Below are 27,523 nucleotides of genomic sequence, written 5' to 3' on the forward strand. Positions count from 1 at the left end.
TAAAATTTTGGTTTTGAACAGTTTTATTCATGAAATAATCGCAACAAATTGCACTCGAGCTCTGAAATTAATATAGAATTTTTGCTCTCGTGACACTTTGACATAATTTCGCTCGCCTTCGGCTCGTGAAATTAAAACTGTCAAAGTGTCACTCGGGAAAAATTCAATAACATAGGAGATTCTGACCAATAGAAAGCTACAGAAATGCAAATTAAGGTGATAATTTTTGATAATATCCCGTCGTTAAGTATATTACGTCAGATGCCCTTCGTTGCTACGAAAAAATACATTCAGTGACATTAATGACACTTAATGTTTTAAAAGTTATAAAAGTGATGACTTTCAACCGTAAAATATTTTATAACGACTGTGTGTTTAACAGCACTAATTTGTATTTACATAAATAAATTAAAATAAAATTTTGGTTTTGAACAGTTTTATTCATGAAATAATCGCAACAAATTGCACTCGAACTCTAAAATCAATATAGAATTTTTGCCCTCGTGACACTTTGACATAATTTCACTCGCCTTCGGCTCGTGAAATTAAAACTGTCAAAGTGTCACTCGGGAAAAATTCAATAATTTTAGAGCTCTTATGGAAATACTACTGATTATTTCATTCATAGGAGATTCTGACCAACAGAAAGCTACAGACATGCAAATTAAAGTGATAATTTTTGATAATCTCCCGTCGTTAAGCATATTACGTCAGATGCCCTTCGTTGCTACGAAAAAATACATTCAGTGACATTAATGACAAATGTTTTAAAAATTATAAAAGTGATTACTTTCAACCGCCAGATACATATTTATAACAACTGTGTGTTTAATTTCACTAATTGGTACTTACATAATATATAAATTACAATAAAATTTTGGTTTTGAACAGTTTTATTCATGAAATAATCGCAACAAATTGCACTCGAACTCTAAACTTAATATATAATTTTTGCCCTCGTGACACTTTGACATAATTTCACTCGCCTTCGGCTCGTGAAATTAAAACTGCCAAAGTGACACTCGGGAAAAATTCAATAATTTTAGAGCTCTTGTGCAATTACTACTGATAATTTCCCGTCGTCAAGTATTTTACGTCAGATGCCCGTCGTTGCTACGCAAAAATACATTTAGTGAAATTAATGGCAATTCATGTTTTACACCTTGTCACAGAGAACACCAAGAAGCGGGTTTAGCAAATATTCAGGCAGAGGTATAAAAAATACAGGGTGTAACAAAAATACAGGTCATAAATTAAATCACATATTCTGGTACCAAAAATAGTTCGATTGAACCTAACTTACCTTAGTACAAATATGCACACACAAGAAGTTACAGCCCTTTGAAGTTACAGAATGAAAATCGATTTTTTCCGATATATCGAAAACTATCAGAAGGTTTTTAATGGACATGGACATGTGGCATTCTTATGGCAGGAACATCTTATGTAAAAATTATAGTGAAATTTGTGCACCCCATGAAAATTTTATGGGGGTTTTTTTCCTCAAACCACCCCAAACTTTTGTGCACGTTCCAATTAAATTAATTATCTTTGTAGCATCATTAGTTAAACACAATGTTTTTAAAACTTTTTTGCCTCTTAATACTTTTTCGAAAAGCTAGTTATTATCGAGATATTTTGAGTACCTACTTGTCAAATACACCACATATTTGTATACTGTTAAGTACGTTTATAGAGACCTAGTAATAATAATGAAAATTGATTTAGAAATTAGAGTTTGGTGTATTTTGAACCATATTAAAAAAGAAGCCACATCTCGTTAAAAGGTGCCTGATCGGAAAAATACTAAAAGGCAAAAAAGTTTTAAAAACACTGTGTATAACTAATGGTACCGCAATAATAGTTTAATTGGAACGTACACAAACATTTGGGGGGTTTAAGGGCACAAAACCCCCATAAAATTTTTAAGTACACATATCAAAAAATAAGCCGCATCTCGATTAAAACTGGTTAAACCAAAAAAATATTAAGAGGCAAGAAAGTTTTAAAAACATTGTATTTAACTAACGGTACCACAATAATAATTTTACTGGGACGTACATAAAAGTTTGGGGGGTTTAAGGGAACAAAACCCCCATAAAATTTTTATGGGGTGCACAAATTTTACTATAATTTGTTTTTAAGATGTTCCTGTCATAAGAATGCCACATGTCTATTTTCATTAAAAAATCAAAAAATAATAGTTTTCGATATATCGGAAAAAATCGATTTTTTCCTTAAATTGGGTTTGATCGAACTATATTTGGACCCAGAATATGTGATTTAATTTATGACCTGTATTTTTGTTACACTCTGTATAATATTAGTTAAAATTATTTGGAAAGATAGTTTATTCATGAAATATTCTCACCGAATTATTCTCGAGCTCTTTAAAACTTTCGATTTATTTTGCCCTCGTGACACTTTGACATAATTTCACTCCCCTTTGGGTCGTAAAATTAAACAAAGTATCACTTGGGATATAAATAAATAATTTTAGAGCTCTCGTGTACTTCTTCTTCTTCTACAGCACTACAGCCCAAATTGAGCCTTGGCCTCCTTTATTTTTTGCCTCCACTCTTGCCTGTCTGTGGCTGCTCTTCTCCATACACGGACTCCTAAAAGGGCTTGTGCGTCGCTGTTTACTGTGTCTTCCCAGCGCTTTCGTGGCTTCCCAACCGGTCTCTTTCCTTGCATTCTAGCATTCAGTGCTCGTTTTGGTAGCCTATCCTCTCCCATTCTTATCACATGTCCGGCCCATTGCAATCTTTGTAATCTAATGAAGTCTGACAGGGGCGTTTCCTTATAAAGTTGATAAAGCTCGTTGTCGTATCGACTTCTGAAGATTCCGTTTTCCCTCACAGGTCCTAGTATTCTCCTAAGTACTTTCCTTTCGAATGTGTCGAGTTTGTTTTTGGATGTTTCTTTCAGCACCCAGACTTCACTGCCATAGCATGTTATTGGTCGAATTAAGGTTTTATAGATTCTCATCTTTGTATTTCGGTGGACACTTTTTGACCGAAATATATGGGAGAGGGCAAAATAAGCTCTGTTTGCCTGCGTTATTCTCTTCCTTATTTCTCCATCTTCTGATCCGTCGGCATATATTTTTACTCCCAGGTATGTAAACTTTTCAACCGTTTCAATGTCATCTTCATGTATAATGTTTTCTGGGACTATATTTCTTCTCGTCTGAGTCATTATTTTTGGTTTTTCTCTGTTAATTTCCAGACCTAGCATTTTTGTTTGTGTTTTTAACTCTGCATATGTTTCCTGTGCTCCTGTTGATGTTCTACTCATAATATTAATATCATCAGCATAAGCGGCCAGTTGAACCGTTCGGTTGGTCAGTAGATTTCCTCGTCCAGTTTGCATTTGCCTAACCGCATACTCCAGTGCCAGGTTAAACAATGTTGGGGCCAGCCCATCTCCCTGTTTTAGTCCCTGCGAAATGTTAAAAAAGTCTGTCCGGTAGTTTTGTATTCGTACACATGCCTGAGTTTCATCCATTGTGGCTTTAATGAGTCTTATTAACTTGTGTGGTATTGCCAATTCAGCCAATATATAGTATAGTTTGTTCCTTTTGACTGAGTCGTATGCCTGTTTGAAGTCTATTTTAGTCGGCAATTTTGCCAATTTTAGTAAAATTGGCAAAAAATAATTACTAAATAGCTAATAATCATTAAATAGTTAGTAATTTTGCTAATTTTTGCAAAATTGGCAAAAAACAAAAAAATTATCGACTGAAATATCTAGCCAATTGCGTCTGAGTTTAGCGAACCGACATATATGGTTGTTGTCTATAACACTGCTACAATAAATATTAATAAATTCACAGCAAATAACACAAGCTAATTGCTACGTCTATTTGAGAGTCAACAAAACGAGACCATGATTTGACAATATAAACTAAGAACCCCTTCTTTAGTGAATTGTATTTTCGAGTCTTGGATACTAACTTTGTAACAATGCGAAAAATCATTTGTAACATTTCGTTTCACCCTGTATACTCAGTCCGTTAAAATCATGTTTGTGTTTCAGAGTATTGTCGGCTTCTCACAAATCTATAACTTCACAGATTGAAAGTGTATTACGTAATACGTTTCTAACAATATTAGATCGATCTTGTGTTCTCTGAAATCTAGCGTAGATATCATAGGTACCTCAAATTATTTATTATATTCTACAGAGGACGCGGTATTAACTTCAAAGAGCTACTCGTGAGAAGGTGCCAGGATGTCGCTGTTATGTTTATCTTATAGAGATAAAGTGGCTCTGAGTTTTGTTTATGTAATATAACAAGTTCGCACGTGCAATATTGCTAACGTTGCGAAAAGCATGGGAGAATATTGAGCTGAGATATAGTCGTCAGAATTTTGTTCATAGATTCCTGTTCGCTAAAAAGAAGTTACTGAAGTATGGGGGTGTGGCTAAGAATATGTCTAGGTGACTTCTTATTTGTCAAGATTTTAATTGGGGAAGTGTCTTAAGTCTATGGTTGGTTATTGAGGATTCTTGATGGGGAAATGGAATGATTTTGGAAGGGGCGTTTGGTTTCTAAAGATTGAGTTTGGGAGATCGAGATATTCATTCAAGTTGGAGCCGTCGACGATTCTGGTTTTGGCATCCAAGACAGAGGTTAGTTAGCCTCGGCGGTAGCCGCCAAAGGCGGTTACCGAAGAAATTTAAGTAGTGAAGTTCTTGTTCAGTTTTAGTCAGGTTTGATGGCAAGTTTAGAATGAAGAAGTTATTGTGTTATAGTGTTCCATTATGGTCTAAGCAAGTCGTAGACCACCGCGTTTTCACTGTTTTAGGCAAACGCGAGTTTTTATCCAATGCCGGTATATAATCTCTTAGACTTAGACTTAGACGACTGAAGGCTTTTGAGATGTCGTATTACACCCAATTTCTCATTAATCATTAAATATTTTAATTTTAAGAAAATACTAATTTTGGGTCCTCAAAAAGATGCAAAAGGTTTGCCACTTCTATCCCGGGGCTTCCCCCTAAAACTTGAGGAATACATCGATGTACCAAGAATCTGTGCGCAGTAGAAAAAAATGTTTAAAACAGGACATGCAGCTAAGATAATTTTGAACAAAATTGTTTAATAGCAATTTTTGTGTAGAATCAATTGTTTTCTTAGAAATAACGTTTGAATCGACTGGCGATTTTGAATGTCAGTTGGGCGCGCCAAATAAATTTATAAATAAAATTTGTATCAACTCGTCGATAAAACTCCTATATCTTTTGTCTATAGTGTCCTATCGATAAAAGACAATGTTTTAAAAGAGAAGAGTGCAGTTTTCGTATAAAGTTTTTGTATTTTGCCGCAACTGAAGTCATTTTCTATAAAACTGTTGCTATAATAAATTAACGATTTCGTAATTTTTGCCACATTTTAAAGATTCTCATGAGAGCAATTAAATTTATCACTTCCATTGACTGTTCACTGTAGAATTTCTGGTTTAGGAACCTATAATTATAGTCCATTTCGGTTCAGATTTGGACCACCATCTCCATATAGCCATTTAAGCATCATAATGCCTCATCAGTGAAGCTATGCAGTCACAAATCTATTTGTGACTGCATAGCTTCACTGATGAGATGAGGCATGAGAATGAGGATGCTGAAATGGCTATATGGAGATGGTGGTCCAAATCTGAACCGAATATAAACAAAAAATCTGCATTTATCCATTTTTACTCAGTTAGAGTATTTAGAAACTGTCTTTCGGTCCTTTTCCTAGACGAAGAGAAGGTAAATGCTTGGCCTAAGTGTCCTTTTTGCTTTCTCCTATTTTCGTCGTCTGTGTGATTATATATTGTAAAATGCGGAGATACGGGATGCAGCCAGAAAGCCGTTTATTAACGAAAAGTCTTGGATTTAAAATATTGTTTACTGTATTTTATTTTAATTATTCTAATTGTTTAAAAGGTAGTAAACTTTGTATCTAGGGTTTTTCGTTTTCCTCTTAATATACCTAGTCCATTTACTAACGGCAAAATATTGCAAAACCCCAAATTTTAAAGAACCGCTTAGATTGACATGGAATTTGGCATACACATAGCTAACATGTCATGGAAAAAATATATATTGTGTTGATGTGTACTTTTGCCCTGGGGGTAAGTTTCACCCCTTCTGGGGGTGATTTTGATCAATTTTGTTCTAGAGCGTTTTTTCACTAAGTTAACACTTTTCGAATTATTTGAGAGTGAATATGTTCAATTTTCTTAAAAAAACACGTTTTTAGACGGTTCTTCGCCAATAGCTCAAAAAGTAAGTATTTTAGCGCAAAAAACATTCTTACCAAAAATGTAGCTTATAATAAATTTAAAAAATGGTGTATGTATGGAGTCTACAAACAAAGCAGAGTTATAGCTAATGAAAAATAGGTAAATACTCGTCAAATTCCAAATTGAGTGTTTTAACTTGAAATAACCAAAAACTAAAGCATTTTTGGAAAAAACTCATTATAACTTTTATTATGAACTATAGAACAAAATTTGCTTAGAATTAGTCAGTTTATCCACTTCCGGACTTATTTGAACGTAAATTTTTTCACCTCCGAGAAGGGGTGAAACTCACCTCCAGGACAAGAGCACACATCGGCAAAATATTACTTTTTTCTTTGACATATCAGCTATTTCTATGTCAAATTTCATGTCAATCCAAGTGGTTCTTTAAAATTTGGAACAAAAACCGTTAATAAATGGACTATTAGTGATATTTGAGAAAAATTTTAAGAATCAGCTCAAATTTTTTTAAAAAACTTTTGTTGGTAACGCCAATGTCGGCTGCGCTAATGAGGCATAGTTTTTGCTTTTTTTTGTGTAAAGCCTTATTTATACCTTACATAAATGGTAAATTAACTTTCAATGTTGCTATAAAAGCAAATGTCAGCACTCGATTACGCTTGCCACTTTATGTAACCTGTGTGAAGCCATACATTGATGAATAGATTGTAGATTGCATACAAGACTCAAGATTGATTGCGTTTATCTATCAAATGGTGTACGCATAGGAACTCTTGGTTATCCATGATTAACGACCATGTACAATGTAAAGAAGGGATTGTACGGGGAATAATATACTAGAGGGAAATGCTTTGTTTATGAGAGGAGACTATATTAGTAAACATGAAATTATTTACGATATATTTTATTGTTATGATTGAATGATCTGATTAATTGATTGGATATAAGTCCCGTATTTAATATTTTTAAAGAGGTACCTCCAGAACGCAAAGTATTTACTGTTGCCTGGTTATAAATTTGTTTATTTGGTTTTCTTTTTCATATTCTCGATTCTTGTATTTTTTCATTATTTTGTTACAAGTTTTGTTACAATATACATTCCATCGCAAAATTTACCTTGTTCCTAAAGAATTCTTCTAAAACTCTTCATAAAGATAGATATTCTAGTCAGAATTACTATTCTAGTCTATATTCAACGTAGAGACGTTAATCATCCAATACGAAGAATTGCTTATCTGACGGTTCCTGCGAGGAATAAGGGAGGAAGACCAAAAAAGATCTGGGGGACGATGTTTACGCAGGACATCACGGTAAAAGGGACTGACGACTCAAGGCAGGAACTTAATAGGGTAGCTAACCCCGCATAGTGGTAAAGGTGATGAAGAGGATAGATAATAATGATTTATCTCTATTAAACTATAATGTAGCCAAAAATTCTGTAATATATTTTAGGTTGTATAAATAAAACTCTATTTTTTCAAGATAGGAAATTAATAGGGTAGCTAACCCCGCATACTGATAAAGGTGATGATGAGAATAGATGATAACGATTTATCTCTAAGATTAAACTATAAGGCAAGCCGCACACCAACGAAACATGAAACGTAAAACATGAAACATGAAACGTTTCACGTTTCATGAAAATAAAACACGGCTAAACAAATCTTGAAGTCCGCCTACCAATGAAACCAGTGTGATTCATGCTCATAAAACATTTTTATTTTCGGAGAGTTTCGTTTAGTTTTATGGGCGGACGTTTATTTATTTAGCAGTGTTTTATTTCCCTGAAACGTGATTTACGTTTCATGTTTCTTTGATGTAGCCAAAAATTCTGTAAAATATCTCTGTAAGATATTATAGGTTGTATAAATAAAACTATTTTTTCTGCAAAATATTACTCTATTTGTTGCTAATATACATAGATTTTGATTCTAGGATAAAATACCAAAAGCTTTTAATAAAATTTTGATATGATAAATATTTAAATGCGTTGCATATCTTTGTTTTGAAAAATTAAAATTTACACTGCTGAATATAGTATATTAAGTATGGAGAACGGTAAGGGTTTTATACCGATTGAAGACAATTGTTTGGAGGAGGAGCGGAGCGACGACTCCAATTATTGTCTGAGATCGGTTACCCTTAACGTTCGACATGCTTATAACGTTTTTTGCACGATTGATACCATTATAAATTATAAAATTAAACATTTTCGTCATATTGACTAGTTTCATTCATTTTATCAAGATAGATACTTTGGTTGTTAGGTAGTAACTAGGGTGCATAACAACAATGGAGAATTGAGTTTTTATTTATGGTAGGGGAGCCCAAGCGGGGATTTTTGCAGTCACTCGAGCGCGTCAGATTAGCATATGGTGAGAAACCTGGTACCCTGCAGATGTACCTCTACTGTATATTGGCTCTTAACACAGGGGAGTACGTTAAGGGGGGCCCGAAAAAAAAAATCTGCCCTTAAAAAAACTCGAAATTGTCAGATTAAGATAAGGTAGGTTAAGTACATGCAAACGAGTGTATATTTCAAAAATCTGACGATTTGAGCCGGGCGTAAGGAAATGGGTGAGCCCCAAATTTTCACAAGAAAAAACCGAATATTTCGCGAAATGAATGACAGATCGAAAAACTAAAAAATATATGCTCAATATTTTTTAAAAATCTATCGAATGATACCAAACACGACTTTTCACGGAGAGGGGTGGGGGGTTAATTTAATATTTTAAATACGAATCCCGTGATATTTCGCGAAATGAACATCAGATCGAAAAACTGTAAAATACACTTATTCAATATTTTTGAAAAATCTGTCGAAAGGCACCAAACACGACCCCCCATGGATGTGGGGCGGGGGGTTACTTTAAAATCTTAAATAGGAACCCTCACTTTTTATTGCAGATTTGGATTCCTTACGTAAAAATAAGTAACTTTTATTCGAAACATTTTTTCGAATTATGGATAGATGTCGCTATAATCGGAAAAAACGATTGTTGGAAATGGAAAATTAAATTAAAAAATGGCAAGCGCCCACTAAAATGGAAAACTTTACTTAACTTTTTTTGGTTTTAAGACCTACTGTTTACAACCCAATAGGTCCCCAAAGCGCTCGAGTGACTGCACATTTAGCATACTTTGCTCCCCTACCATTAGTTGTCAATAATTTTAAGTACAATTTTGATTATTATAAATTAAAATATGAGCGAAAGTGAATTTGAAGAAATTGAACGGGCTTGGGAAGAAGGGTGTTCCGCAATTATTCCCGAAAAATCCAAAATCCGTTATCAAAATACCTACCAAAGTTTTAAAAAAATGGTGCGAAGTCAAGAATTTAAGAATCGAAGAAAAGACTCTATTGGCATATTTCGTTCATCGACAGTGGCAGAAAGCTATGTAGAAGATTCTCTTCAAAATAAAATAGATTTTGCCGAAAAAATATTGTGCAATACTAGTAATACTACTAATGTATGCGATTCTGCAGGAGTTTTTGTTAGAAGTGAAACCACAGCCCAAACAAGTGGGATTTCATTAAATAATTTAACAAATTGTACCATAAGTTTCAATATTCATAAATAATTCGTTAGTTTTCTTTATTCTTTCAAAAAATAAATTAAAATTAAGATATTTTTTAACTCGACGGTAAGTGAATTACTTACCGTCGAGTTGGAGTACTTACCGTCGAGTTGGATTACTTACCGTCGAGTTGCTAGTAAATGTCACCTACTGACGTAAAATCTGTCACGGTAAACCGTCAAAAAAGATCAATCGTGCAAAAAAGCTATAAACAATATTTTTAAGAAAAAGTCCATATTTTTTATTTATTTAAATTTTTTATGTAGTGTTGTAACTGTTACTACAGTTATTTGGTGATAGGCAAACAAAAGGCTATACTCTCTGAGCTTCGCTGGTGTCGCTCCTGGCGGATTACTAATTCAACTTTCACCGGTAATTTTTAAATTTATTATTTAATTGTTATCGCTTAATATTTACAACGCAAAAAAGTAATTAAATTGTAATCGATTTTTTTAAGATTTTGCTAATCATTTTGACGTTCTATTATAAAATATGAATTTATTACTTCGGATACTTTCACAATTATCGTGTAGATGGCGCTAAGATTAATACATTAATTTATAATTATATATTACGGAACATTAAAAAAACTTAAATTCAGTATTTAAAACGTAAGTATATTTAAGGTAAAAATATATACCACAGTTTTGAGCAACTAATATTTTTTATAATAATTAATGTTTTTAATTTTTATTTTAAATTAATCACTTTGACATTTATGTCAAATTTCCGGTAAACGTTTACAGACTTGCCACTACTGGCGCTCGCGCATTTGTAAATATCCCCTCTATGTACGAGCTCACAGCGTATACGCTGTGAGCTCGTACGTAGAGAGGATATTTAAAAGTTCGTGAGCGCCAGTAGTGACAAGTCAGGGAACCTTTCCTGGAAATTTGACATAAATGTCAAAGTGATTAATTTAAAATTGAAATTAAAAATATTAATTAGAAAAAATATTAGTTGGTCAAAGCTGTGGTATATATTTTTACCTTAAATATACTTACGTTTTAAATACTGAATTTAAGTTTTTTTAATATTCCGTAATATGAAATTATAAATTAATCTATTAATCTTAGCGCCATCTACACAATAGTTGTGAAAGTATCCGAAATAAGAAATTAATATTTCATCAATAAAACGTCAAAATGATTAGCAAAATCTTAAAAAAATCGATTACAATTTAATTTCTTTTTTGCGTTGTAAATATTAAACGATGACAACTAAATAATAAATTTAAAAATTACCGGCGAAAGTTGCATTAGTAATCCGCTAGTGGTGACACCAGCGAAGCTCAGAGCGTATAGATAACTAAAAGTCAAACAATTAGGAATGCACGTCATAGATTTAATGACATCATAACCCACCGGTACAAACTTGACGGCAAACAAATTTAACAAATTTTTCCTCATATATTAGTTTTTTCGCTAACGTCAAGTTTAACAGGAAAGCGCAATTGCCAAATAAAAAACATATCAAAGCAGCTACCGGCTACACTGTTTCTCTTTGTGTTTAAGAGTGTGAAACAAAGATAACTATCTGTACTCTAAGCTCAAACTGACATTGTCCTATAGAATGTTATGTAAATTTTTTGATTGTTGATTTTTTTTCTTCTTCTTTTATGGCCTTTAGGACCTGTGCCCAGTTAGCCAGCAATTTTTTTTTAAATTAACGCCTAACTACAACTTACCATACAACAAGACTATTACAAACCTAATGCAATCAGGGATAGGGAAGGGAAAGTGAAGTTGGTTAAAAAACAAAATGTCGTTAAAATATAAACTAAATAAATAAAATATAATTTGAAGGCAATAATTTGACATTATATTTAACCGGCAATTTTATTACAGACATCAGTTACCATTTACAATCACACCAAATATAATAATGACGTCATATAAACTCGTCACTTATTCTAGCCAATGAGATGCTCGCTGTAATAGGAATCGCATGTCAAAAAAATCTGATTATTTTCTATGTATTTCTTCAAATTTAAAATATGGCAACAAGGGGAAACATACGTGCATTCCTTATTGTTTGACTTTTCCTATAGTTGTCTTCTAACGATTGTCTTATAGGATTTCTTGTTCGTCTTTGAATAGCTCTTCATTATATTCCTTTCATTATTTTAGTTTTTCAGTCGTTATTTTTGTAGGTTGCTTAGAGCATATTTGTCCTGAGGATCTTCTATCTCTTTATATTTTTCTCAAAGTAAGTTTGTTTGTCATGAAAACCTTTTTATAATTTCATTATTAATAATTTTGTGTTTGTAACAGTCTTTATTCTTGGTTGTCGACATTGGTTCATCCTGTCCAGTATCTCGTAGACCATTCTATTTGTCGGCTATAATCATACAAACATTTAAAAAATAATGTTTAATAACTAAGTATCAAGCAAAAATCGATATTAGAAAGGTATACATTTCAATTCTATAAAACGAGATTAGTTCGGAACTAACCACAAAATAATGTGGATGCGGATGTGGATGATCACCACAAAACAAATAATAAAAAAGTCGAAACTAAATATGAGTGGTTATTGGCAGAATTCGCTTAAATAAAAACATGTGAAGCCATCAATGGCGGAAACACTCACCCATGATGATACGCAATTCTGTATTCTGTCGGCCACTCAACTACTATAAGAGGCACGCCGCTTCCCACCTGAAATCTGCCCGCGACCCACTAGTGGGTCGCGACCCACCGGTTGGAAACGCTGGATTAAACCATTAGACAGTTAAGATTTTACAATATAGGTCTGGATCCCGCGTATGAAAAAAAAGTTGATTAATAGCAAGCTGAAAATTTGTTAATAGCTTAAGGGTGTCTAGTCGGATAAACCTTGATATATGGGAACACTGTAACAGGGGCAGTTTTAATTGTGGAACAGGTTAAAAATTTGGAACGGTCTGACCACGAAAACGGCACATTTATTTTGTCCGACAGAACAGACTTAAACTCTCCGAACAGAGATTAAACTCTCATGCAAAAATCAGAATGCTATTTATCACCTGACATAATTCCTGTCATTTGGCATATTCTACATGTTCCACTCATTAAAACGCCCATTTGGTGATAAATAGCAGTCTGATTTTTGCATGAGAGTCTGCAGTCTGCTATTCTGTCGGACAAAATAAATGTGCCGTTTTCGTGGTGTGACCGTTCCAAATTTTTAACCTGTTCCACAAATTAAACTGCCCCTGTTCCAGTGTTCCCATATATCAAAGTTTATCCGACTAGACACCTTTAAGCTATTAACAAATTTTCAGCTTGCTATTAATCAACTTTTTTTTCATACGCGGGATCCAGACCTAATAGTGTAACCTAAAGTGAGCTAGAGATATGTTTGAAAATTGTCTTCAAAAACTTTGATAAAATCGTATAATTGATAAAAATATTATAAGCTTTTGGCATTTTAAGGTATAAAGATAATTACGATATATTATATGTACATTGATATGGTTAGGTTGCTAAAAACTTACTATTAACCTGTTGTGTAAATTATATACATTTATGGGTACAGAAAGCAATAACTAGAAAATAGATCAATACAGTACAAGTATGTACTCCAAGCTGTCAAGCATATTTTTCTATGAAATGCTTTATCTAGAAAGTCCACATAAAAGTAGAAAGAAATAACTAAAAAAGGATTATTTTTATACACAGACTATCAAGTAGTTTTTGCATGTGACAGTTTTACGTTTTAGGGCCACAGTTTACATTAGTAACAGTTAACATTAGTAATGTTTTGTGTTTTGGTTTTTCCGTGATTTGAACTATATCGAACAGGATGCTATGAGCGCTATATCCGTTGAGTTTATATTCGAGCCAGGCAATGAAACAGTACAATGTCCCAAAACCTACCAAATTTTTGCAGTTGGATGTATCTCAATGAAACTTGTACACAATTCTTAAGAGCCTTGAGAAACTTTGTGAACTAAAGTGATGATCAAGTGAGGGAACAAAGAAAATGCCGCTTCAAAAATTCATTCCGAAGTGATGAAACATCATACATTTTATTTCCGAAAATTATTGACCGAAATGTGTTACTCTGAGACTTTTGAACTCACTAAAAGCGCCTCGTCTCTTGGACTTGTAGAGGAATTATAGAAATTTGATACAACACCAACGCAAACTAGTTTTTTAGGTCGCTGAACCCTAATATCGTGTCAGTAATGCTCTCCGAGGCACCTGGTGTCCATGATAGGCCTTGTTTTGTGGAGTTTTATGGAAATTCTCTAGAAACTCAGTGCAAACTCTTTACTACGAGGTTTTTGGGATGAGGTTTTCTTACTACGCTGAACACTAATATTATATCGGTGATGGACGTCGAGCATCTGGTGCCCGGGATGGGCCTGGTGTCATGGAGTTTTCTATAACATTTTCCATAATTTAATTGTACATATTCTAAAAATTTTTTGTTACAAGTTAATGGTATTAATAAACCAACATATATTCAGATAATTGCATCGTTGCCAAGAAGGTTAGGAGACCGTTCAAAAAATGAGGTTATTTCAGTTTCTACCTATTTAAAAGAATCGTGGATTACGTTATTACTCCAACACTGATTCACTTCAGTTAAAATATACCGATCATTAAATTGTACTAGTTACTAGATAGTCCTGTCGCCAGGAGGGGTACAACGGTCTTCTTAATTCAGATGGACTTACCCAAGTTTTTTTTATGTATTTTGGCCCGTAGAACACGAATTTTTTGGGTAACAGTTGATCCGGATGTCGATAAGATTGTTATAAACAAAGAAGTTGAGGAATTACATAACAGCGATTTCTCGCAAAACAAAACAATTTTTTGTATTTTTTGGGTCATTCTAATCAAAAAGTGTTCCTACAAGTTTTTTCGTAGGATGCATAGTTTTCGAGATAAACGCGGTTGAACTTTCAAAAAATCGAAAAATTGCAATTTTTGAACCCGAATAACCTTTGAATAAAAAATAAAATAGCAATTCTGCTTACCGCTTTTAAAAGTTTAAGTCAAATTATATCTGTTTTGGATATTTGCATTTCTAAAAAATTATTTTTTGATTGTTAAAAAAACCTATAAAGACATAGTGTTTCTTCTTCTTCTTGACTGGCTTTACAACTCGGGGTGAGTCTTCGCCGCATCCACTATGGCTCTCCATCGTCTGCGATCTTGCGCTTCGATTTGCCATTGTTGTACCCCAATCCTAGATAGATCGGTCTCAACATCATCCTTCCATCTTTTTCTGGGACGGCCCACTGATCTTCTACCGTCTGGTCTCTCGAAGAACACTGTCTTTAGCACCCTGTCTTCCTCTGATCTTACTACATGACCTGCCCATCTTATCCGATTAGCTTTTATATGTCTGACGATGTTTTCAGTACCATATAGAGTCACCAATTCAGCATTGCGGCGCATTCTCCACTCTCCTGTCAATTCATCCCTTTGAGGAACAAATATCATTCTGAGGACTTTCCTTTCAAATATCAGCAATTTATTTATTTCTCGCTGATGTAGAGTCCATGTTTCACTCCCATATGTAACAACTGGGCGAATAATTGATATGTACATTCTTAATTTAGATTGTCTTTTCAGCAGCTTAGATCTTAATAATGATAGGGAGTATAATGCTCTATTTCCCGCAGCTATTCTTGCTGAGACCTCTTTTTCTATGTGATTGTCCTCTGTGATTACTGCTCCCAGATATTTAAACTCTTTTACTACTTCAAAGTTGTGGTCATTAATAGTTACGTTCTGCCTAACTCTTGGTCTTGGATTTTTGGTCACCAGCATATATTTCGTCTTCTCTTCATTTATTCGAAGGCCCAGGTTACCTGTTTCCTCCTCGAGCTGTGAAAACACCTCCCTTACGTCTCTTGTAGAATGTGCGACTGCATCTAGATCATCGGCAAAGGCCAACAATAGTTTTGATCCTCGATTTGCGAATCCCCCTGTTAGTTCAGACGATATTTTACTTATTGCGTATTCTAAAGCCAAATTGAATAGCAATGGTGATAAAGGGTCTCCTTGTCTAAGCCCTGATGTTATACTAAATGGCATCGATGTTCTGTTTCCTATCTTTACCTGTGCATATGAGTCTGCCACGCACATTTAAGTGAGCTGCACTAATTTTCTTGGTATTCCCATTTCTAGCATTGCTAGCCATAGTCTGCTTCTTTTTATCGAGTCATATGCTTGCTGGAAATCTACGAAGATTTGGTGTACATCTCGGTTGAATTCCCAGTTTTTTTCTAATATTTGTCGGATGGTAAATATTTGATCTATTGTTGACCTTCATAGTGTTTCCCGTGCCTAATACATGCGTTTAAATGCATGCTATGTAGAAATAGCCCCGCTTGCACTATTACCTCCTCTACCTACTCGTTCGATTTTAAATGAGAAATCATTGAAAACATCACTCAAGCACTAGGTGTTTATAACTTTGTTTTAACAATAAAATAATAAATTTTTAGCAATACAAATAATTAAAACCGATATAATTTGACTTGAGCTTTCAAATGCAGTAAGCAGAATTGCTATTTTATTTTTTAATCAAAAGTTATTCGGGTTCAAAAAATGCAATTTTTCGATTTTTTGAAAGTTCAACCGCGAAAACTATGTATCCTACGAAAAAATTTGTAAAAACATTTTTTGGTTAGAATGGCCCAAAAAATACAAAAAAATGTTTTGTTTTGCAAGAAATCGCTGTTATGTGATTCCTCAACTTCTTGGTTTATAACAATCTTATCGCCATCAGGATCAACTGTTACCCAAAAAATTCGTGTTCTACAGGTCAAAATACATAAAAAAACTTGGGTAAGTCCATCTGAATACAGGAGGCCGTTGTACCCCCCCTGGCGACAGGAGTAAGACGACTTTACCCAAATTATCTCGTATTCTAAAGGATTTCCTAGGATATGTTCCTGAAGCCAAGTTCCAGATTATAGTAAATACAGATTCTAGAATACCTCTACAATCCTTTCAGCCTTTAAATTCAGTAAGGCCTGTTTTGGTTAATATTTATTGAAGATCTTCACTTAAACAATCAACTTTCCTTTACAGTACTATCAACAACCATTTGGTACTCTGCATAAACTTTTTATGTGTCATCACTCATCACATGTCATATTAACAAATTCATACACATTGGTGCTGACATTGGGTCTGATCACAATCCCATAGTAGCTGTAACCCAATTAAAATTAAAAAAGGTGATCGAAAAGAAGTCTCGCAAAAATATTGATACAGCCCAATTACAAGACGAGAAAGTAAAGGAATCAGTTCAAAGACAACTGAACGAAAATTTAATTTGGGAAAATATCGGTGAGAATGTCGATGAGGGCTTAAATAAAATCGTAACAACAGTAAAAGAAATCTGTGTGAGAAATTTACAAGGCAGGTCAAAGCTAAAAAAGCATTCTTGGATGACACAAGACATATTGGATTTGATGGAACAACGGCGATTAGCGAAAAACAACGAAATACTCTATAACGGCATACAAAAAAATTCGACGTAAAATACGAGAAGCAAAGAGTCAACATCTAGCCAAACAGTGTCAAGACATTGAAGAACTTGAAAACAAATATGACACGTTTAACATGTATAAAAAAGTGAAAGAAGCGGCTGGTATCTTCAATAAGAAACAAACTGCATTGCTACAAGATGAACAGGGTAAAATAATATTTGAAGTAGAGCACAAACTTAAAGAATGGGAAAATTACGTCACGAACCTATTCGATGACGATAGGAGTAGTTCACCTCCCGATATTACTAACTGCGACGGACCCCTAATAACACGCTCTGAGGTAATAAAAGTCATACAATCATCAAAAGATGGCAGATCGACTGGTCCTGATGAAATTCCAACTGAAATATACAAGCTTATAAATGATAGCAATATTTTAGAGGCTATAACCTCGTTTTTCAATACGATTTATACCAGCGGACAACTTCCTAATGGCTGGTCTAATTCACTGTTGATAGCTCTACCTAAGAAGACAACACCAAAAACCTGTGCTGATTATAGAACCATCAGTTTGTTAAACCATTTATTGAAAATTTTTCTGAAGGTAATACATGGTCGTATCTACAATAAATGCGAGGAATACCTGGATGACACATAGTTTGGTTTCCGTAACGGGTTTGGAACGAGAGAGGCATTGTTTGGAATGAATGTTCTTGCTCAAAGATGTCGAGATATATCTGTAGACATATACTGTTGTTTTATTGACTTCCAAAAGGCATTTGATCGTGTTAAGCACTCAATGTTGATCGAAGCTTTAAAAGACATAGGCTTGGACGGCAGAGATGTTCGAATAATTGCAAATTTATATTGGAATCAAACAACATCAGTTTTAGTAGATGGTGTGGAATCACAGGCTCTTAATATTAAAAGAGGAGTACGGCAGGGATGCCTCTTGTCACCACTGCTTTTCAACGTTTACTCCGAAAGAATTTTCAGAAAAGCTCTTTCTGAAAAACAAGAAGGAATACTTGTGAACTGTGAAGTCATCAATAATTTGCGATATGCGGACGATACAGTACACCTAGCTTCTAGTCAAGAAGATCTGTAAGCACTACTTGATAGTGATAGTGTCGTTGAGTGTTTTAGGGAGGCAGGTCTGGATCTGAACATACGGAATACCAAAATACTCGTAATAAGTAAACAGCAGCATATAAAACCGTCTATATATGTAAATAATACCAAACTTGAGCAAGTTGATAAAATCGTTTACCTTGGACAGCAACGAAATTGTAACGCAGAAAGTCACGGCGAAATTAGATATAGGATAAAGCAGGCTAGAGCCGCTTTTAGAAGGATGTCCAAGGTGTTATGTAACAGAGACCTAAAATTGGCATTGAGGATCCGCCTACTTCGCTGCTACGTGTTCTCGGTCTTACTTTATGGTGTCGAGTTCTGGAATGTGAGTAAAATTGATCTAAATAGCCTTGAGGCTTTCGAAATGTGGTGCTATAGAAGAATTTTAAAAGTTTCCTGGGTGGAGAAGATTCGAAACTCCACAATACTAGAACGTCTCAGCAAGACTACTGAGATCATAAAAAGCATCAAGCAGAGAAAGCTGGAGTACTTCGGACATGTAATGAGAGGTCCCAAATATAGGTTGCTAGAAAATATTATGCAAGGAAAAATAGCAGGCAAACGCAGTCCAGGACGAAGAAGAACCTCATAGTTGAAGAACTTGCGAGATTGGTATGGTGTTGATACAAGCATGCTATTTAGGATGGCAGTGAATAAAATTAAGATAGCTATGATGGAAACCAACGTTCTGAAAGGACATGGTACATGAAGAAGAAGATACACATTAAATCCAATTCAGTTCACTGGCTGCCTCTTCTAGTAGGTAGCATGGTCTAATGCTGCAGGAACAAATCAAATACTGGTACTGTTAATCTTGGGTAGTCTATACATTGTTAGTATAATTTACGGAAGTAACAGCACTTCCAACACTTACTTCGTCTTAAGATGCATCTGTGAACAATATGTTATCAAACTTACCTCTATTAATATTATATCGTTAAAAGTTTGTCTCATGAGTTCCTATCGTGGAGCTTTCCATTTTCTTATATCGCCGGTCCGGAATACGAATGACGTAACTGCAAAAGCCAAATTTTTCAGGCGCGCAAAAAAACTATTTTTAAATATTTAAAATAGGGATTAAATGAGGAGTAATCTTCCAGGAGCATCGGTAGGTATGGCGTTTATTCTTACAATGATGGCTTTTATTTTTATACATATTGGTTCGAATTTCATTATCTTAATTCAATCCCCCCACTTTCAACCCTTTTTGCAGTTGCGTCATTCTTCATCTAAAAATATTAAATATTTAAAATAGTGATTAAATAAAGAGTAACCCTATGGAGCATCGGTATGGCGTTTATTCTTACAATGATGGCTTTTTTTTCATCCCTATTGGTTCGAATTTCATTATCTTAATTTATTTTCCCCCATTTTCAACTCTATCTACATTTGCGTCATTCTTGATTAAAATATTTCTGTACAAAAAACTATTTTTAAATATTTAGCATGTTGTTTATTCTTACAGCGATGGCTTGTATTTTCATCCCTATTGGTCCGAAATATATTATCTTGATTTAGTCCCCCACTTTTCAACCCTATTTACAGTTGCGTCATTATTCATCTAACACAAGGTCTAAAATGAAGCGTATTTCAATAACGATGCAACTACCCTGTAGTGGCTCGGCACATAGTTACAGTTCTGTTGCTTTTGTATCATCTGTACACAGTATATTAGAAGTTAATTACGCACTAAACATGAATTGACAAAATTTGCAGTTACGTCGTTTTTATTCCGAACCGGCAATATCTGCACAAATTTACGTAAAAGGCAGTTAATATTTTTAGTCGAGGTGGAGTATTGGGCTAAAGAGTGGGGGTGGTGAGATTTAGGTAAATATTTTCTAAGAGTAATGCCACGCTTTAGTATAAGTTAGAAGTTAGTAATGATTTTTCTTTGTAATTTTAAACTATCACTTTATCAGGTGTTATTGACTGTTGAATAGATATGTGTATTTAATTTAAATTTACAATTTTTGTTCGGTTCGCAAATAACATTTAATCGGTAGAATACATGTTAATTTAACAAGTCTACACAGTACTCGTGCAAAACACGAATATTGGATACAATTTCAATATTCATTAGCAATATCTGAAAAATATTATTTGTTGAAAGGATTTTGGAATTTATTTCCAATTAATAAATGAACACCATAATATTTGGACTACAACACAATCAAATATCAGGCCATGCTTTAAACCTACCGATTAAAACCTTTTAAAAGGATTGATTTTTTTTAATATTGTTAAGACTGATTTAATTATGGCCCTAATTAAAATCGTTTTGATAATATTATCTATTTAGACTAATAAGAGAGACTAATAAGTTTCGGAATCGGCAGAGGTGCTTGCTGCACCCTCTGATTGAACAAGAATACAGTGCGGCTGTAGTTTTGTGTTGTAACGAAATTGAAAATGGTTATTCATTTTTGATTAACATGTTTACTCTGATTGAAGTACGAAGGGAACTATTCTCGTTGGAACTTTACCGCGCTGAGCAGATGGGACGTGAATTATAAATTGTAAAATTCCCTCATTTTCTTTAGTCTCAGCATCCGTTATGGCTGGCAAATTTTAGATGCCTTGAAGGTGCAACCAGAGAAGATTCCCATCGTTTTCTATCTGATGAGATGTAGAGTGATATTTTTAATACTATTTTTTATATGCTATTAGATTGAAAACTTAGTCTTTTGCTAGCAGTTGCCACTAGGGCATCCCAGCCATTTAGTTCGTTGCAATCCGTAACTGCACGCCGGGGTTTGTCCTGGTTGGGTCAGAAAGAGCAGCATATGTGCCTCCTGATGAGATACTAATAAGTTTCGAAACCGGTGGAGGTGCTTGCTGCACTCTCTGATTGAACTGGAATAATGAGGCGGCAGTAGTTTCGGGTTGCAACGAAATTGAAAATGGTTATTCACTTTTTTGATTTACATGTTTGCTCTGATTGGAGTACGAAGGGAACCATTCTCGTTGGAACTTTACCGCGCTGAGCAGATGGGACGTGAATTATAAATTGTAAAATTCTCTCATCTTCCTTAGTCTCAGCATCCGTTATGGCTTGCAAATTGTAGAAGCCTCGGACGTGTTACCAGAGAAGGTTCCCATTGTTTTCAATCTGTAGGATGTAGAGTAATATTTTTAATATTATTTTAGGTGTTATTAGATCGAAAAGTTAGTCTTTTGCTAGCAGTTGCCGCTAGGGAATCCCTGCCATTTCGTTTGTTGCAATCCTTAACAGCACGCTGGGGTTTGTCCTGGTTGTCAGAGAGAGCAGCATATATACCTCCTGATGAGAGACTAATAAGTTTCGAAACCGGTAGAGGTGCTTGCCGCACTCTCTAATTGAACTAGAAAATAATGCGGCTGTAGTTTCGTGATGCAAAGAAATTGAAAATAATTATTCATTTTTGAATTATCTATTTAATGTTAGTCTTAGATGTATTATGTATATGTTACGAGTAAAGTTAGCTTAACGTGTGAACCTAGGATTATCCGGGTAGAGGTCGAAGTACCTGCGAGGTATCGGTAAGATCCGATAGAACATAATCCAAAATATAATTTAAATAGTTCAAATTTCGGGCTTTACTCGGGTAAAACACATTCTACCGCTTGCCACTTGGTTAAATGCTTAATGAGATATATCTTATAAAGAAAAAAACACATTTTACAAGTAAGGAAACTAAAACTATAAATACCTACTGCAGAAATAAAAATTATAATCTATTTGTTAAAACAAGAAAAGCTGCTTTGGAATTTGGAGTTACAATCAATATTTCCAGCAGCTTTATTTCATCTGGGCAATCCTAGGTTTACCCGTTAACCTTCGGATGACCAAGCGGGGGAAATTTTGAGCCCAGCGTATGTTTTTCTTTAATAAATTCAAAAGTATTTTTGATTTTTAACTCATTATTTTTTTATTTGACTTTAGTATCATTCTAGATATCCTCATATTTTGAATTAAAAAAATTCCCTATATTTTACGAATAAAAAATATATTCTGAAGTTGATGTTTAGTAAAATACCGTCTATTATGTGTAATTTTAAGTAGTTTTACGCTAATGACTTCTACTTTGCAAAGTAACAAGACACCTACTCAACATACACACTACACATGACACTAATACTCATGTTGTGACTGGCTGAATGACATAAAGTCCATGCCATAAAAATAAAAAAAAATAAATTAAAAAAAAAATCATTTTTTTGTTAATTGTCATTTTTGACCTGGGGTAATTTTTTCCCCGGGGTCGTTTTTTCCCCGGGGTCATTTTCCCCCCCCTTGGTCATCCGTGTAACAAAAAAAGGTTGGTCATCGGAAGGTTAACTTAACTTTACCCGTAACATATTATATACATAAAATCGGTTCAGAACGTTTTTCGACGTTGGTTGATGTCCAATTTCCATTCAGGTCCGTTATTCCTTTGTCGCTTTCTAAGCTCTTTGGAACTCATTAATTTTATTACTCGTTCTATTCATACTGTTCGGTCTTCCTCCCGCCCCCCTTCTGTATGTGTCAATGCGAGTACTTGTTTCTCAAGTCTATTGTTTTATATTTGCTGTACATGCCCGTACTCTATGAGCTGATTTTATTGTATATCATCAACCATTGTACTTTATATTCCCACCCGTTCCTTGATTTGTTCATGCCTTATATTGTCCCTCCTAAACATTTTTAGCGGTCGCATTATTAAATCCACTTCCGTGACTTTGGTCTTTCTTTAGTTTTTTTAATGGCCAAGTTTCGTATCCGTATAAATAGCACACTTTTACCAGAGTTGTTTTATTAAACCGTCATCCACCAGCAGGTATTAAACTTCCTAATAATTATTGTATTCTTGTTCCAGAGAATTCGATTGAGTCATTCTATAGCATTTATTTCTTGTATATTCTGGTGTTAAGTTCGGAGTTACCTGTTCGTTTTCGATTGAGTATTATTGTTCCTAGATTGTTGTATTCATTACGAGTCCCTGTTTCCTTGTTGTTATCTAGTAAAAAATCCGCTTTATAAGCCAATGCTGAGAAATTTGGTTTTTCCGCTATTAAGTATTCGTTCCTATTTCTGATATTCTTCGGCGAACTTTATTTTCTTCCCCTTGGTCGTCTATTTGTGTAGACATAACTTTGTCTGTATTGAAATGTGTCTCCAGTAAGTTTTCATTACATCATATCCACGGTCTTCCCACTGATCGCCTTTCTATTTAAGAACCGGTAAACTTTTGTTTCATTCTACTTTTCGCTTTCTTATCTATTCCTTCATGTTCTACACTTTGTATCTCCATCGTTTACCTCTACTTCTAGCTATGAACTTTAGTGTTTAACCATAAATTTTCCTAAAATGGTTTTAGTCTCTGCTTTTATGGATTTCTTTTTGTTCTGTCTGTATCGAATCGTGTCACTATTGGTCTTATGACTGTTTTTTAAATTCTGCTTTTATTTCTTTCACGATATTTTTATTTCTTCATAGTGTTTCATTCACTCAACATGCGGCTGTGTTTGCTCTATTCACTCAATCTTCCACTTAGGTTTCGTGCTTTCCATAGATAGATATTGTGATGCCGGACTAAGAGATTAGTAGAATTGAGACCTTATGGAGGTAAGAGAAACCGGAAGTGACTACCGATAAGATGAGCAGGCGATATAGAGAATAGAGCATAACTAGATACAACTTGCCAAAATGTAATTTACTGGAGATGTATGGAATGGAGAAGCTGTATGATCATGGTTATGATAGATGATATTACCATTTTTATCTTCTATTCACTGTATGTATACCATAATATTGTTTATGTTTCTCAGGATGTTTAAGATTATTTTTAACAGTTTTGAGTTTCACCGGTTGTTTTATGCACCTGTTTGTATCTAGTTATGAGAGGTTTGTTCTGCTTTCTAATTTAATAATATTTTCCGAAGATAAATAGTAAAATATGTAAGATATTCAAACAGGAATAAAATAAATTTTGTTCTACATAAACAGATGGTGGTGGTTTCTGGAACGGAATTAAATATTAACTGCCTTTATTTACCTTCGGTCTTACTCACGAATTGAGTACCTACTAGGAATCAAAATTTGTTTGATCTTTACCTAGATAGATGGATGTGCTGCGAAATGCATATTTTAGATTTCCCACGTCTTTTCATCTATCGCCCTTTTTACTTTCAAATTATAAAAGGAATAGGTACAGGTGAAGTTCAGGATTTGTTTCCGATCAAAGAAATCTTTTATATTTCTATTTTTATTTAAATCTGTAGGTTTCTCGTTGTTTTTGATATAAATGACAATTGCGTCCATGATAGCCTTAATACTATAACTTGATAACTCGAAATTAGTAGTTCTAAGATCAACGGGTTTAAAGATTTTAAAGATATTTGTGCTGCTACCATGGTTGGGAAATACAGAATTCACTCTGCAGCTCTAAAATACTGTTCTTTAACTTTTTGGCTACTGATATATTTAGGAATACGATGAAAATTCGTTTTCCAATATGGAAAATAACATGAAAAAGTAAAGTTATCAACTTTTAGCACTACCATAATGTTAACATTTGGTAATGTCGCATATCGTGCCAAGTTGCATCTAAGTGAACTTTTTGACAAAACTAATAATTTAAGCATTACTTTGGTAAAAATTAGCCCTCCGCCATGGAGGTTGCCAGATCTGCTCACAATTCTCGAATTTTCGCATTAATATGAACCGAATCAACAAATAGCAGTTACGTGGTAGGCTCAATGGTTTCAGAAAAACACGTGCTACAACTAGATAACTAGAGTTAGCTAGTTGTAACATTCAGTGTATGTCGCATTCACGATTATTTCGATTAAACAATAACTTGATAACTCATCTTGTCAAGTTTTAGCACTGAATATTAGGGGCATTTGAGTTTTATCAACTTTCAATCATAAATAAATGCTTAACCCGTTTGGAGTGAGTTATCAAGGTTTTACAAAATATGGAGGCAAATAAAATACATCTTGTGAACTAGTTATCTACAAAAACGTCAATTTTGGGGTTATCAAGTTATAGTACTAAGGCGACGATATTATTTCTTAATAATTTTTCTACAAGATAGTTAGATTTCCTTTCAATTCAGAGCATACCACGGACTGTTCTAAGGAGATCAAGGGGTCGAAATGTACATAAACAGATGGTGGTGGTCTCTGAAACGGAAGTAAATCTTAACTGTCTCTGTTTACCCCTGTTCTTACCCACTAATTGAGTACTACGAATCAAAATTCGTTTGATATCTACCTAGATAGATTGATGTGTTGAGAAATGCATATTTTAAATTTCTCACGTCTATTCATTTATCGCCCTTTTTTACTTGCAAATTATGGAAAGATGGGGCACAGGTGAAGATTAGAATTTGTTTCCGACCTAAGAAATCTCTTAAATTTATATTTTTATTTGAATCTTTTAGATTTTTTCTTGCTTTTAAATTCAGTTCCTGTGTTATAAATTTTTGGAGATACCCATGTCCCTGTGACCCTAATACAAATACAAATAACATTTTTAAATTTAGACCGAATCTGGCATTGGTTCCCACGTGAGTAGTTGAAGACTGGTAGATTTACTTAACATATTATTCGATGATTTATTGTTGACGTAACATGACACGTGCTTAGAAGCACGTGATTTCAAGCTTCTAGTGTACAGCTTCAGAACTTGACAGTTGCACGTTACTAGTAGTGACACAAGGATTCCCTGAGAACCTTGTGCCATGTGGTATGATATCCAGAAGAGCTCTGATTTGTTCGACAACTTGCTCACTGCTGCTAATGCAAGAACAATGCTCAAGACGATGGTGATCTGAAACAAAAATATTTTATAGAATAAAAATAAAAAATTATAATTTTTTGTATTATCTTATTTAATAAAAGACAAGGACGACACGTCCAGCAGAAACGCCGTTTGTCCTGGTCGATAACTCGATATATACAGGGTGAGGCAGATAAAGGGCCTATTAGAAATATCTCGAGAACTAAACGTAAGAGAATCATGAAAATTAAAATAAAGGGGTTTTGAGGTGTGAGCTATTTAGTGAAAATATTTTGGTCTCTTTGCTACTTCCGGTTATACCGGAAGTTGACTGTAACTTCGTTTTTTAAATGGGACACCCTGTATATTTTTACATTTTTGGATTCTCCTTGATTTCTTCTTTCTTAAAATATAAGGTTTTGTAATATTATACAGGGTAGTTTAAAAGATAATTACGTTTTCATATTAATTTCGTAGCAATATTCACACCCTGTAGAATTGTAGTAGTTTGAGATAATAAACGCTATTTACGTTCAAATGATGTTTAATATAGTCTACTATTTTTAAGAATTATTGGTAAAGTTAAATTTTTCATTTTAGTATACAGGGTTGGTCGAAACTCGAAATGAGTATTTTCTGAGTTTTCTTAAATGGAACACCCTATATTTTAGTATTGCAATGAAATTATATTTTATGGTACTTTTTAATTGTATAAGCATTCCCTATACCTAACTGCTTTAATTTGTGAGTTATTGGTGATTCAAGCCAAACATTAATTGCAACACAAAATACGTGAAATTTTATTAGGTTGGCCGTGAAAATATTCAATCATAAATAATTTTTCGGAAATAAATACATATTAATCTAGACTGATACTTAAAATTGCCAATAATGGTTGATCTATCAAAATATCTACGTAGTTAAAATTGTTGGTGCGATTAACAATTAAGCACAAATTAAAGCAGTTAGGTATAGGGAATGCTTAAGAAGTAAAAAAGTACCATAAAATATCATTTCATTACAATACTAAAATATAGGATGTTCCATTTAAGAGAACTCAGAAAATGCTAATTCCGAGTTTCGACCCACCCTGTATACTAAAATTAAAAATTTAGCTATACTAATAATTCTTAACAACATTAGACTATATTAAAAATCATTTGAACCTAAATAGAGATTTTGAGCTCAAACTATTACAATTCTACAGGGTGTGAAAGTTGCTACGAAATGAATAATAAACCTAATTATATTTTAAATTACCCTGTATAATATAACAAAAACCATATTTTAGGAAAGAAGAAATCAAGGGGAATCCAAAAATGAAAAAATATATAGGGTGTCCCATTTAAAAAAAACGAA

At 33.9% G+C, this 27,523-nt stretch overlaps 1 protein-coding gene across 2 annotated transcripts in view; it reads right to left on the minus strand.

The window, feature by feature from the left end:
- Nucleotides 1-16,565: 16,565 nt before the first annotated feature.
- LOC126880485 (latrophilin-like protein LAT-2) overlaps nucleotides 16,566-27,523 on the minus strand; it is a 620,828-nt gene continuing 609,870 nt past the window's right edge. For both annotated transcript variants that reach the window (XM_050644360.1, XM_050644361.1), the window contains exon 5: nucleotides 16,566-26,215. In XM_050644360.1, the coding sequence (XP_050500317.1) occupies nucleotides 25,925-26,215 (291 nt within the window). In that variant the 3' untranslated portion in view covers nucleotides 16,566-25,924. The remainder of the gene's footprint in view (nucleotides 26,216-27,523) is intronic.

The sequence above is a fragment of the Diabrotica virgifera genome, chromosome 2, assembly GCF_917563875.1.
Source record: "Diabrotica virgifera virgifera chromosome 2, PGI_DIABVI_V3a".
Lineage (NCBI taxonomy): Eukaryota > Metazoa > Arthropoda > Insecta > Coleoptera > Chrysomelidae > Diabrotica > Diabrotica virgifera.